General features: G+C 43.5%; 1 protein-coding gene across 7 annotated transcripts in view; it reads right to left on the bottom strand.

Annotated features, from left to right (window-relative positions):
* Positions 1-1,233: 1,233 nt before the first annotated feature.
* Positions 1,234-13,965, bottom strand: part of TSC2 (TSC complex subunit 2) — a 33,444-nt gene continuing 20,712 nt past the window's right edge. For 4 of the 7 annotated variants that reach the window (XM_040574783.1, XM_040574782.1, XM_040574785.1 and 1 more), the window contains 13 exons: positions 13,652-13,873; positions 12,976-13,191; positions 11,334-11,402; positions 9,022-9,182; positions 8,177-8,679; positions 7,317-7,392; positions 6,329-6,415; positions 5,904-6,090; positions 4,660-4,799; positions 4,367-4,445; positions 3,567-3,658; positions 3,192-3,290; positions 1,234-2,817 (listed from right to left, as the gene is read on the bottom strand). In XM_040574783.1, the coding sequence (XP_040430717.1) occupies positions 2,650-2,817; positions 3,192-3,290; positions 3,567-3,658; positions 4,367-4,445; positions 4,660-4,799; positions 5,904-6,090; positions 6,329-6,415; positions 7,317-7,392; positions 8,177-8,679; positions 9,022-9,182; positions 11,334-11,402; positions 12,976-13,191; positions 13,652-13,873 (2,099 nt within the window). In that variant the 3' untranslated portion in view covers positions 1,234-2,649. The remainder of the gene's footprint in view (positions 2,818-3,191; positions 3,291-3,566; positions 3,659-4,366; positions 4,446-4,659; positions 4,800-5,903; positions 6,091-6,328; positions 6,416-7,316; positions 7,393-8,176; positions 8,680-9,021; positions 9,183-11,333; positions 11,403-12,975; positions 13,192-13,651; positions 13,874-13,965) is intronic. The other 3 variants (XM_040574786.1, XM_040574787.1, XM_040574789.1) reach the window with 1 other exon arrangement.

The following is a 13,965-nucleotide window of genomic DNA, read 5'->3' as shown; positions in this document are numbered from 1 at the left end:
TGTTCATTGAATTGTTGTTGTTACTAGAGTTAAGTACAGGTAGGAGAGAGGGAGGCAAGAGGCAGCAGTGAGCAGGGACCTGAGTGCTCAGAACAGCCTTCAATAAGCTAAATGTGCGGGTTGGACAAGGATGCTCCCCGGTGAAGCGTCGGGATTCTTGGTCCCAAGTGTCTGTGCCTTACCAAGCTTGCTTTGTGTGTGTGTGAGTGTGAGTTGATGCACGTGACTTACCAAGTGCTTCTTCTAATCAAAGAGGAGCAGAAACAGGCCAAGACAACTGCCCTACTTCTTACCTTAACTTGAAGTATGGAGAGCAGCTCTGGAACCCACACAGGTGTTTCTTGAAAAGCCAGACACCTCAGTGAGGGCCCATGTGCTTAGTGGGCACCACGGACAGCTTTCAAGCAATCATAGTTCTCATTGCAGCATTTATTTGTACAAACTATAGCAATACTCACAGGGTTCCTTCACTGTCACAGCTAAGGTACTACGTAGACATGCACTTAGCTGCAGCCAGAGTTATTAGTCGTGGAGTTATACTGTCAGCAGCAATGAACTTGACTTACAGCCCTAACCAACAGGTACTCCTGAATGTATATTTCTGTGTTTGTAGTCACCAAGAGATGGTTTCTTATTTATTGTCTTTAGTCTCATACAGATCTAACAGTATCAAGCTGCTTAAATAAAAAAAAACTATCCACTAGTTTAAAAGGGAGAGGGAAGGACCTCTATATAAATGCTTTTTTTTTTTTAAACGGATGATTGTGATCAATATGCCAATTTTAACTGTCTGGTCAGCATTTCACTGCAACCAAAAATACCGTATTTTGTAACTGTGGGGATGTTTCTTAAAAAAATGACAAGGTCAAATAAAAGATGACTGCTACAACCTGGCTCCAGTACTTTTGTTGCACTCACTCCAGCCCCTCAGCCAGGCACTGACCTACCCACCACTACCAGCAAGACATCAGGAAGGGTGCAGGGGCACAGCAGCACTCACCAGAGCCTGTCCAGCTGCCTGAACAGGCAGACATTCCTACCCACCCCATTTGTTCTTTTTGTCCGTGACCAGAATTTTAATTGAGGTTTCCTGCACAATATGCGAGACTTTCTTACGTCAGTGAACCAATTAGGGACGCTTTGGTCTGTAGTTAACTACATCAGCCTGCTAGCGAGGGATCTGCCATCACCACAAAGGCAAATTGCCCATGACATTATCATCAGACATGGTTTGAGTCTTCCCAGGTCAGCAAGAACCCACTGACCATACAAATACTTTATTTCCTTTAGGACTTATTTACTTATAAACACTCAAAACACAACATACACTTAGAGTTCCCAAACAGCCCTGCATCAATTAGTAGCATTTCATACATTGTCCTCTTGCCAGTCACTTCACAGTTCCATGTGCTGAGTGCACTTGTATTCAGCTCCATTGCAAAGGCTCTGCAGCTACCCCTTATCAAAAAGCCACGCTTCCATTTATTCACAAAGCAGGAGATTAAAGTACTCACAGTATAGGCCAGCTTAGATGGTGGCTCCCAGTTTGGTAGTGTAGTGTCTGATGACCATCTTACCACAAGATGGGCTACGTAATCCCATTCCACCTGCACATGCTTGCACTGAAAGGACAGCTTGTTAATTACAACAGCCAAGGTCCCAGGAGAGCCTGGCATTAGGCGTTAGTGCAATAGGCAAAACTCATTCAGAGATGATGCCACCAGGACAAGCCAACAGTCTTTCAAAAAGGGCTTTACCGAGTGCACAGAGAGGGCTGAGTTATCCCCAGCACTGCTGCAATTAGTAGAAATCCTGCAGCTGAACCTAGAAACCACATCTGGCCTCTGGCTAAAATCCTTGCAGCCAGCCCCCAGTGGGTGAAACTGTTCCACCCAAGTGGTTTGTGCCCCAGCCCTTTGTCATTCTGCTCCTTCACTGAGTGACACTCACCTCCCTGCTTTGTGTTACTTCTGGTAGCAAAAACATTTCTCCTGGGCTGAGGGAGGGTTCGATGCGAGTCTTTCACAATGGCGACGCGTTCTTGGGAATTTAAGCAGCATGTCTAGCTTAACCTTTACCAGAGCTGGCAGCAGAGCAAGTCTCAGATTCTGTAGAGTTCAAGTCCCAAGAGTCAACGAGACCTGGAGAGCAGCAGAGATTCCAGGTTGCTTAGAAATAGTGACTGGGTTTCCAGTACTCTGTATTTAATTCCCAATAGAGGGGTCAAAATTCCTACACTTCTCCCATCTTCCACCTCTGTGATGAAGTGCAGAGTATCACACTTTGTCTGCTCCCACCAGACACTGGTGTTGAAGGAGTCTAGAGAAAGGTTCTGCAAGAATGTTCCCATCAGAAATGGAAGCCCTGGAATAGCTCAAACCAAATAAAAACAAAATGTGGAGTTGGTCCTCTCTTGGAGCATCTGCTGGGGATACACAGTATCTTCATCAGACAACAGTGGCAGGCTGAGACAGTGAAACATACTTGAACCTCCTGATAAAGTTCAGTGCTGAATCCACAAGAAAGCAGCACAGCCACACTGTATTTGCCAAACCCTTCTCCTCTGTGTCTGGGCAGCTGCACAGTCAGCAAGCAGGTGAAACGCATTCACTGCCTCGTCTGTCCCAGGACACACCAACCCAGTGGGATCTACACAAATTCGGTGAAGTCATCCACCGAGGAGATCAGCCGCTTCCTCTGACCAGTCTCGTAGGTTGGTGGAGGATCCTGAGGTATCTGGGGAGGGGGCTTTGTCGGAGCAGATGAATGCATTTGCAGGGGAAGGCCAGGAGTTTGGTACTGGGTTTCTTCACGTAGCTGAAAGTCAAATGAGAACAGATGAGCTCCATATTCTCTGAAATTCTTTTCACTCTCCATTTGGCCACAGCAGGACAGGTTACTCGGTACAGCTTTTTCTGCAATCCCTATTACAGTGCCGAGTACAGGCAGCTCTGTGTCCAGATATCGGGGTCCCAAATGCACTTATCACAAGGGAAGGTGGTTGGAAGCTTATAAATCCAGATCTACATCACTCCACTTACCATTCCTGCAAGAGCTGGATTTTAACCTTTATATACACATTATTCCTCTTACTCAGTAAGTTTTGACAGCTGATTTTATTTGCCTTATTTATAATAACACAGTTAGGCAGAGCCCGGTTCTAAACAGCAAGAACAGACATCTTCACTCACCCGGTGCCTTAGCCTCTTGATATGACGTAGCCTAGCAATCCACTTGGATGGGTAGGTGTCAGTAGGGTTTGATCGACTATGGTGAACCTGGGAAGCCATCTAATTTGGGAAGGATGGGGAAAAGCAGGGAAAGAGAAGACAGATGCACATTAACATAACCATGCCAATAACATTAATAGAACATTTCAGTACTGTTTGACAGTGATTGAAATGTAAGTTCATGTAGTAACTGACTCAAAGGTTGGCAGAAATAACTGAGGCAGAACGCTTATTTGTTTTAGCAAGCCCTACTCACCAGCTACTTTCCTTGGTAGCTGGTGAAAGACCACGAAGCCAGCTGAAGGACAAAGTCTCAGGGAGTGCAGGGGTACTCACGTTAGCATGCAGGGCCATCTGACGGGCTACGAACGGCAGATTCTTGTCAGAGATGATCTTAGCAACACTTGTGTCTACAAGACCCTCCATGTCTTTGTTTTAAAGAAAGAAGAAAAGTTCTTGTCAGACAGTTAAGAGAGAAGAACAAGACAAAAGTTGCCAGTAACTAAAGGGACAAGTGACATAAACCTGAAGAACTGTTTCACAGAATCTCAGAAGCTCCCATCAAACACTACAGCTCCAACTTTAACAGACAGAATTTAGACCACAACTTAACACAACAGGATCTCAAATCCTCTGTAAATGTTTGAGGGGAACCTGCTGAGCTCATTATTATATGAACTAAAGTGGAACAAAAAAATACCCCAGAAGTGCTCATTTGGTAAAAGGAAAGCAAACACCCCTGCAGGTAACTGCACGAGCATTGCTGAACTCAGCATAGAACCCCAAGGATCAGGACCTGCAGCTCTGGGAAGGACACTGGCAGCCAACAGCTGCAGGGGTCTCCACCTCCCAACTCCCGCAGCATTCCCAAGCAGTGCTTGGAGGGATCTGCTCTACTCTGCGATCTTTATCTTAAGCTTGAAGATGATACAAGTGGCACAGTGGAAAGATGTCAAAAATAGGGTAAGACACATAAATAGGATGTATACAGATGTCACTAGGCAGCAAATTGGTTTTGGAGAGTTTTTCTTGGAAGCTTTTACTTTTGGAATGCAAAAACATTGCAAAGTGATGTCAATTATTGCACCACCAACAATAAAGAAAAGACTGAGAACAAATGCTGGAGGGATTCCTACCTTTTCGACACTGCAGCGTCACCAGATTACAGTCATAGTCAAGCGGTGTTATGATAACATGCACAAAATTGAACTGACCCTAACGGGAAAACAATACAACAGTCAAATACATTTTACTGGCATCCAACGTGACTCTGGTGAATGCTGTACACTATCATGTGCGAATCCACTTGAGGCAAATAAACTCCACTCATGATCTCAACACTGTTCACCAAGATAACGCACATCAGATTAAGGTTTTACAAACAGCCAAATGCCTGTTTTATAATATGCCTGCAAGTAAAATCTTGTACCTTTATTGTTCCCAGTTTAAAGTCCTCTCCAGAATCATTGTAAACAATAGAAACAAAATCATTCCCAAGGTGCCTTTTCTTGTCACAGCGATATTTATCCAAATCCTTTGTGGGCATCAGAGTAGCAATGTGGAAAATGGCTGAAGAGGAAACAGAAGGACCCTTAGGCTGAGCTAGGAAAACAATGCTGCAAGCAGCAATGGTCAATACGCAGCATTTGTCTGCAAGACAACGTAGTACCAGCACCACTGTAATGAAAAAATACATTGTGCTCCCTCAATAGGTTTGTCCCTGTTTGTGACAGCTGAATCCAGTCCTTCTGGATTGCTCCTGTGGTACCCGGAGCATGGAGCACAGTGGGCAGCTCTTTGCCAGTGAAAGGGCGGCCTCTGAAAGCTCTGCAGCTGCCAGTTCTTAGGTGCTGCCTTGCATGGTCCTCCCTAGCACCACGCTTAGAAAAGTGAATTACAGGTCTGGTTTACAGCACATGATGTACGCTGGGATAAGCATTCTCATCAAGCTGGGGTAGTTAGCTATCTGTTCGTAGAAAATGAACAGGGGACTGGGCGTGTGCTTCTGGATAATTTTTTCCACGTCACTGTAGCATGGTGAGCAGAACCTGGTTTGAGGAAGACCAGTTGAATACCTTAAACCAGGCCTTTCCCTAGCTGAGCTCTGCAGAGCACCAGGGGCCCTGGTGAGTAACATGCAGCTGCTCCACTGAACCGGACAAAGTCTGATGACTGGGATTCACAGAGCTGCATGAAAATGTCTGGGAAGTTCCTCATGGCTTGTTGGATCCCAGTTGGTATCTGCACTGCTTAGTACTGTGGGAGCTGGGTAATGCTGCAGTTCAAAGAGTGACCACAGTAACAACCCTCCTGCTTTCAATGCTGCTCTTCATAGAAATCGTTAGCAGAGTTTTGACATGCACGTAATGTCCTCAGTTAACAGCCTTCAAAGCAGCTCAGGACCAAGCAGCTTATTCCGCAAACCTCTACACAAATCCCTATCAATCTTTCATAGTACAGATTATTTTAGAAGTGGTATGATTTTTCTTAAAGAAGGCAGGTATGCACCTCTCCCTTACTTGGGTTGCAGAGACATCAGAAAGAGAATGGAGGGAGAACACAGCCCCAGGCCATCCTTACTAAACTCGTGGAAAAGGAAACTTGTAGAAAGCAGCTCAGTCTTAAAATAAGAAGAAACCAACCTTCCACTTCTAACTTCTGGAGAAGTCTTACCTTGCATAATGTCATCGTGCCAACAGTAGGTAAACTGTCCATCCTCCCCACACACGTCCAGGCCACCAAGGTAAATTTTATCTGGCTGACAATCTTTAAGTTCAATGAGCTTCCCTAAGCCAGTCAGGAACTCTGTATAGCGATAGGATCCGTGTTCATTCGACAGAATAGCAATTTCATTGTTGCTCTAGAAAACAAGAACATAGCAGTCCCACAATGAATGTTAAGAGCACTCCATCAGCATGAGTGATTAGGTTATTACCTCCCCAGAAGGGATTCACACAGGCACTGATTTTTAATGCAAGAAGCTAAGGAAAAGCAAGGCTACTGCAGGAGCAGTACAGATCACACAGCTGGAGTAGCAGAGCCCAGCCTTCTGTTGAGATGTAACCATTAAATCATGAATGCAACTGCTCACAACTCACCTGGCCTTCTCCAACGTAGAGCACTGCGATCTTGTGTGTATCGTAAGAAGGAATTTGATCCAGGAGCTGCACTGATTTTTCAAACGTCTGCAATCAAAACATTTGTCACATCTTTAAAAAGTTACATCTCCAAACATTCACTGCCCTCCATAAACCAGGACAGCAGCAGGCCACACACAAACTATGACAGCACAGTGTAAGTAAAGATTCCTGACCTTCACTAGTGCCCTCATTAAATGCTGCCCTACTTTGTTCTGCAAGAGCAGAGTGCATCAGGTCAGGGTACAGAGCTGTGCTATATGGCAGCTGTCACCAAGATTTTTTATTATTTTTTTTACTACTTCAGATGAGATTAGTCTGGCAAACTGCACAGGCTAGATGTCCTTTTGATGACATATTACATCATCTATTCACTTCAGCTCCAGGCATGAAAAATTATCATGTCTCTTGCTCTGAAGAATATTTTTAACACAAAGCATCACCTTATCTCACCTAGGCTCCCTGCTGCCTCACCACCTGAACTAGAAGCGAGGGAAAATCTTTCACCAGAGGGTCTGTGGTGCTCAGCTCATGAGCACTCCCGCGCTACTTCCCCAGGAAGCCTGTGATTTATTTCTCCTGCAAGCACAGAAAGCATCTTGGCCACTCCCAATTATCCTGATGGCTGACAGGTTTGTCTAGCAATGTTCTGCCAATACCACCTAGTGCTCAGTTCTCATCCCTCACTCCTACTACCAGCAAAAAAAAACAAGAACCCACAAATCATCCTGTCTTCTGGCTGGGACTCTGCAACAGCACCAACAGAACCTCCCAACATCTCAAGTTGAATACACAGGCAGAATGTTGGAGCCACCGGGAATGGGGTATAGAAAATTTCCCGTCTGTAGCACTGTCAGTAAGAACCACCTTTAAATCACACCATATGAGCTGGAAAGTAATAAGGTTAGAAAAATTAACTACGAGAATTAAAAAAAAAATCCTTGCCTACCTCATTTGGCAACAAAAGGGGCTTGTTGTTTTCATCACCAAAGAATGGGGAATGGTACAATTGTAAAAACACAAAGCTAAGGGAGAGAGAGAAAAACAGGTCCTGTTACCATAAAAAATTCAGTCCATTTTGACCTCTTGTATGTAAGAACATTACATAAAGAAGAAAAAAGCAATTAAAATGCTAGCCGAGTATTACTCATCTTCTAGAGACACTGGGTGCCTGGACTACCTGCAGTTTGTAATAAACCCCTGTCATAAAAAACAATCATTATGTCAAACGGTGGCAGCTGCACAAAGCCTCAGTTAAAAAGGCAATCTACTGGTAGAACAAAGGAGTAGGAACACGCTCCTTCCTCACAGTTATGTGGGGTACTTCTAGTCTGCAAGACAGATGATTTTACAGACACTTGTATTTTACAAAATTAACCATAAGACGAAGATTGTCTCATAACATAATCTGGAGCAACTACCTATGTCTAAAGTTAAAAAAAAATATATTATACTCCCTCATCTTCCTTTTGCACATTAGATTTCCTGAACAGCAAGACTAGCAATTCATCCTATTCACAGCAAAATTAACTCTAGGTGACTGCATTCAAGTCACACATGCATTTGGACCCTAAACTGGGATCCATTTATTTATACTTATTTCCTAAGACTGCGAAGTTAATTTAGTAACAGCGGATTTAACATTTCTATATTAGGGCCTGAAAAAAACCAAGTAATTCATCTTTCTTTTTAATCAGTTACTGTCCTGTAGATCCCACAAAGCCTGCAGACCCACTTGAACAAATCCAGCCCTGGCTCCAGCAATTACAAGCTTACTGTTTCTCGATTCAGATATGCTCCTCAACGCACCTTGGGTTTATTCCAGGTACTTTCTCAGCATTGGAGGCTGCTGTCCTGCTCCTGAAGGCATCTCTCTCGATCCTTTTCCCTCTCCTTGATGGGGCTGAGTCAGAGATGGTGTATCCCCTGGGCCGGTGCCCGGAGGGGGAGCGAGGCGAGGTGGCAAGCCCAGTTCCATCCAAGCCCCCTGACCCAGCTGCTCTGGCATCCTCTCCCTTGCTCAGCCAACCGCCCAGCCCTTCCCCTTCCAGGTTCCCAGACTGAGATTTTGATTTCACGTCTGTGCTCAGTCTCCTTGTTACTTCTCTGCCATTTGCATCTTTGAGAACCTCCTGCAGTGTCTGTAGCTCGGGGGAAGAGCTCGACTTGCTGAGCGGCTGGGACGGCTGGAAGGAAAGCTCCTCCAGCGTTCGGCCATCCTCCGGGGGCAGGACTCTCCCGATGGGAATACCACCCTCCACCAGGTCATCTGATTTCAAAGATTTTTCTTCTTGGCTAGAGGTTGAGGAGGACTTAAAGAGAAAGAAACAAATACAAACAGTTTTCCTAATGGACAAAACATACGTTGACAACAGTAATAATTAAGGCAGCCTATGACGCTTCCCGAGAAAGATGAGTAGATTGGTCCCAATACAAAGGAACACAGATCGAGGGCCCTGCACGAAACAGGTATTTACTGCTCCTGCTCCGTATGCAGTCTCCCACAAGCCACACAACTCAGTCATGACTGTGTGCACATTTTGGTACCACCAGTGAGTAACTAAAAAAGGTGCCAAGAGGCACAGACAACTTATCCCATGTGTCTGAAGATGGGGTTGCAATACGGCATAAAAGTGCTGTTTGTTTCTGCTTACCCTGCTATAAGACTCGTGGGGTTTACCAAACCTTTCCTCACTCAAGACTTGTTCAGAACACGAAGTTTCAAAATCTTCACTCTCCGGAGACTCAGCCGGGAACTCAGTTTCCTTTAGCTCCATTTCCGATGGGCTCCCTTCCTCCAGCACTACCGCAGATTCTACCAAGACACAATGCAGAAGAACTGAAGTCTGCACAGAGGTATAGACTGGCAGGTCCCCATCCTTTCCTCTGAAGTACCAGCCTTTTCCCTACGGGATTTCAATGGAAGGCCATATTGAATGAGTGGTCTGGTTCTTTGATTTCACATCATGTCAGACTTGCTCCTGGTTTCCCTTTTGTACAGAATAACTGATCACCTTACCCTGACAGCAAAGGCCTGCATCTACGTTTGTCAAAACAAGTGCAGTTGTTTCCAATTGTCACTGATGAACAAGCAGGGGACAGAATGAAGAAAATGGGACCTTGTACATCCATACTCAGCTATGAGGACACACAGGAACTACAGAGATGTAAGAAAATACAAGACTAGCATTAAAAGTTCATCGTTATCCAGGCAGTGAAGAGATCAGTTCTATGCAAGTATGCAAAGAAATAAGTTTTTCTTGTATTGAAATGTAATGCTCCTGGTGCCTTGTAGTGGCCTAGAAGGAGATAAGAAATTTTACTAGGAGCCATTTACTTGCAGTTTGGCAGTTTTCCTAGTATGTCTCAGTAGAAGCAAAACAATTCAGCCCTAGACATGTGAAAGGACAAGAGAGCAGGAGTAATACATGCACTGCAGCAATACTGGGAAACCTGCATGTGGCATCTGATCAGACAAATGGGTAATGAAACCACACTGACAAGAAAGCTCCTTGGAAGCCCTGCCTACGGTGGAGGAAGTTATTGCAGCGTTTAACCTTGTGTCTACTTCAGGCTGTGACCCTGACCACAGGGATGAGTCTGACCAAAGGCTCCTCCTGGCCTTGCTTTTTGTCCTGAGGAAAAGGCTGGAGAACAGGAGGCTTCCCATTATGCACACAAGGGACTGGAAGACCAATCTGAAAGGCCAAGATTTGTTTTCCAAATTAAAAAAAAAAAAAAAAAAAAAAAAAGCACACACCAAAACTAAAGAAAAATCAGCAAAACATTAAAAAAAAAAATCACTAAAGCAGCTTTTCCTGGATTGATTTCAGCTCGCAGGACCAAAGTTATTTCAAAGAAGCAATTAAGAGTTAGCATTGCACACACATACTTTCAACGAAAAAAATAAAAAAACTAAAACAAAACAAAAACAAAACAACGTGCTGATCTGGTTAGCTGTCCAAGCCAGAACACACCTGCATATAACCAGCATTTCCAAGCTTCCCTAGCTCTTGCATCACTGCCAAGATTGCTGGTGATTTTTAAAAATGTAAACGCTCGCTGATTATACTTTAGGTGGGAATAGAAGACTTTGAGCAGAGAGAAGTATAGAAAAACATTTTACTGCAGCATCTTTGTGCTGCTTTAAGAGGCCTATGTCAAAAAATAAAACAGCAGTTAAGAATACTCTGGTGTTCTACAAAGAATTTTCCACTGAAGGAAAGAAGACAGAAGGAAATTTCAACCCTCCAATTAAAGTCACAAAGCACTGCAGATCATCAAAACAATGCAGGGGCTGTGCTCACAACCTATGCAATTTGATCTCTGCTTAATTTAATGACAAAGTAAATTTTACTGAAGCAGAGGAAGTTTTTACACTGATATTGGGCCTCCAAAAAGCTAGAATTTAATTCCCATTTCCACCTTTTCTCTTAAAAAACTGTAAACCAGCATCCATTGTAACATCAAACTTTTAATATGTATTTATCAGCTTCTTTCATCAGATTCTGTGTCCAATTCTGACAGATTTCTGTGGGCTGAGTAGCAGGGGACTTCCTTTCTGGGTAGCTTTCCTGTAGCATATTATATGTTATTCTCAGAATAGGGAGCTTTCACATTTAGCAGAACACAAAGCCAATTGTAAACTGAAGCTGAAAATAAATAATTAATCAAGCCACTCAGACATTTTGACAGGCCATTGAATGCTGTGCCTCATGACTCACAATCCACCCCAGCTGAAAGAAAAGTTGCTTTAAGAAATTGCCTGCACTTGCAAATGTTGCATCTGGCTTGGACTTCTTCATGCTAGTCAAGATCCCATTTGTTGAGAGTAATGAGACCGGGTACAGACAGGAGACATGGAAGGGGAAAATGAAGTATGAGGGATACATTTTCTATGAATCAGAGGTGTTCTTCTATGGCAATACTTTTTTTTTTTTTTTCCCTTAAAGATATATAAATATACCTGCCCAGGATATGCTCCTGTGCAACTTCCCTTGACAACTGGACTGGTACATGGAAGAGAAAGAGGCCACTGCAAAGGGAAATCAAGTGAGCAGCTACATCAAAAGGAAGGAGAGACTATATGAAAAGAAAATAAAATTAAAAAGCACAGAGTTTAAAATGTAACCAAGAATCTATTTAAAAATAAAAAATAATAAATAAATAAATAAATAAAACAAAGGAAAGAACAAGCTGGGATAAGCTCACTAGATGCCAAAGGGATACTTCAAGGGTGCAAGGTTTCAACATGAATAAGGAGGCATAAACACATTCAAACAATGCAGACTCAAACTGCTCTCTTTGAAGAATGCATCTTTGTGAGTTTTAGAAACAGAAAGTTCCTCAGTGATGTCCTAGCACAAACAGAAAACCAGTCTGAGCTTTTCCTGAGATACACACTTTTGGCAAAAGATAATTTTTAAATGCACAGAAGGGTCTGAAGAGTAGAAATACGGATGAAGACGCACGGATTTAACCTCCTAAGAGGAAGAACACCATGCATGTGAGAGTCTGACAGCAAAACTTCTTCAAAACATTCACTTCACTTGCAGCTGGCTGGCTACTGTAGAAGTTAAGAATATGACCAAAATGATTTTCTCACTGACTGCCACAGGAGTGGCATTCAGGTGAGTGTTTCTTCTGACTGATCGCTTAATGCTGATATAGCGCAAATCTGTAGGACTCAACAGGAATTTTCACGGATAAGAATTTTTTTTTTCTTTTTTCTTTTTAACTGGATTTCCAAAACAACCCATACCATTGATGCCGCCTGTTCAGAACAGCCTTGCCTGTTGCTATCACCGGTCAGTTTTGCTAGCACTAGTGATGCTGACAGCCTCAGCTACATGTTGGTAACAGCTCCGAGCTGGGACTCCTGACAGCTTTACAAGTTCCAGCTGTTGGTCAACAGTAACATCCCACCATTACCAGTTCTTTTCAAAATAAACCAGCACCAACATCACCAGGCACTAGAGCCAATACGGTGACAAACCCTGGCCACTACATTAAAGCCATCAAAGAAAATTCAAGTGATTCAACTGCACCAGTCTGAAGGCTAAACAGTCTTTTTAAAAGGTGAATACATCCACAGCTGCTGGGATTTGCACTCTGCCATCTCGGCTGTAAGAAAAGTGGCAACTAACCGACCCTAGCTGACAAAGACTGTAATAGGCTGTTTTCCTAGGAACCTAGCACTGCCAGTGCCCCAAAAAAACTGTTATACTGTAGACAAATGGAAGTGCTGCATGGGAAGATCCATCCACACATGGCATGCTCAGGTCAGTGGGAAAGAGAAAATATCCATAACTTTATTTTCATTTGGCAAACAGTTATCATGAAACACATTACTCCTGCAAAGAAGCTGCACTGCTCCTCTCTTTCTTTTATTCAAGAAAGAGAGCTACTTTTCTGATGAAACATCAGAAGCAAGGAGGGAAGGAATTTTTCACTGAAAACTACTAAGAGAAGAACTGATTCCCTTTCTCATTACTGTTATTCCTCAAGCCACTAACTTGCATTTCAGGAACACCTACAGTAACTTCAACAGACTTGAAACAGGCTAGTGACAGCTATGCTAGAAACATGACTGGCTTGACATCTCTCACCTGTATTGGAACGTTGGAGAAGCGATGGTTTAGCTGTCCCAGTGGCCAAGCTGGAGGAGGGGACAGAGAGGGACTTGTATAGAGCCGTTTCTCGGTGTTCTTTAAAACGTTCTGCAGCCATGAGTGCATTAGACAGCTCTTGCAGGGGCATATTGTTAATATCTGAAGAAAACGGACTGAGCGGGTTCTCCAGACTCATTAGCCAGCTTGTGTTACCTGGTGAAGAAAATTAGGGAAGAACATTAAGGACTTCCACTCCAGAAAGTTTACAACTCACATTGAAAAAAGCACACATTGTTTTGGATTTTGCAAGTATCCAAACAGAGAAAGTTCTCAGTTCTCCTGACATTTGGCAGGATCACTTGGTTGTTTCCTATTTTCAGCACGTAGCTCCCACTACTCTATACCTCATCCCAAGTTCTTCAAAAACAATCCCTAGTAAACTCATTACCACAGCAGATTCCCAAAAGGTATTCAAAATGCTCAGGTATTTTAATTAAGGATACTAGGTCAGTTATTTTCTCAGGAAGCAACTTCCAGCTGAAAAAGACAATTCCCAGTTAATGTACTGCAGTATTCAAGAATTTTGACCTTCAGCATGTCATTAATCCTTCCCTAACAGCAGATGCAACTTGGCAACTCAAGAAGAGTTCACTCCACACCCAGGTAAAAATACCTGTCGGTCTGCGCACTAGGATTTCTGCCCAGCCCTGTGTCAGCAGAGGGACATACGCAGCTAAGTTTGCTTTTTCTTTTTGCAGAGGAGTCTGTGGAGCAGGATTAGACTTCTCTGATCGAGATGGAGGAGCAGGAGGACTCTGTGTCCCTTGGGAAGCCGAACCACCAGGGAAGTGGGAGGCTGAGCTGTCTAAGGCACCAACACGTAAGGCATGACCACCTAGCAAGACAAGCACAACACAGAAGGGAAAAATGTTTAGTTGATATTAAAAATATTTACAGTAATTATTTACTAGTTAAGTAAATAATAAA

This window comes from Cygnus olor, chromosome 15, assembly GCF_009769625.2.
Source record: "Cygnus olor isolate bCygOlo1 chromosome 15, bCygOlo1.pri.v2, whole genome shotgun sequence".
Lineage (NCBI taxonomy): Eukaryota > Metazoa > Chordata > Aves > Anseriformes > Anatidae > Cygnus > Cygnus olor.
Note: the sequence above shows the minus strand (reverse complement) of the source record. Positions and strands in the feature narration are given on the sequence as shown.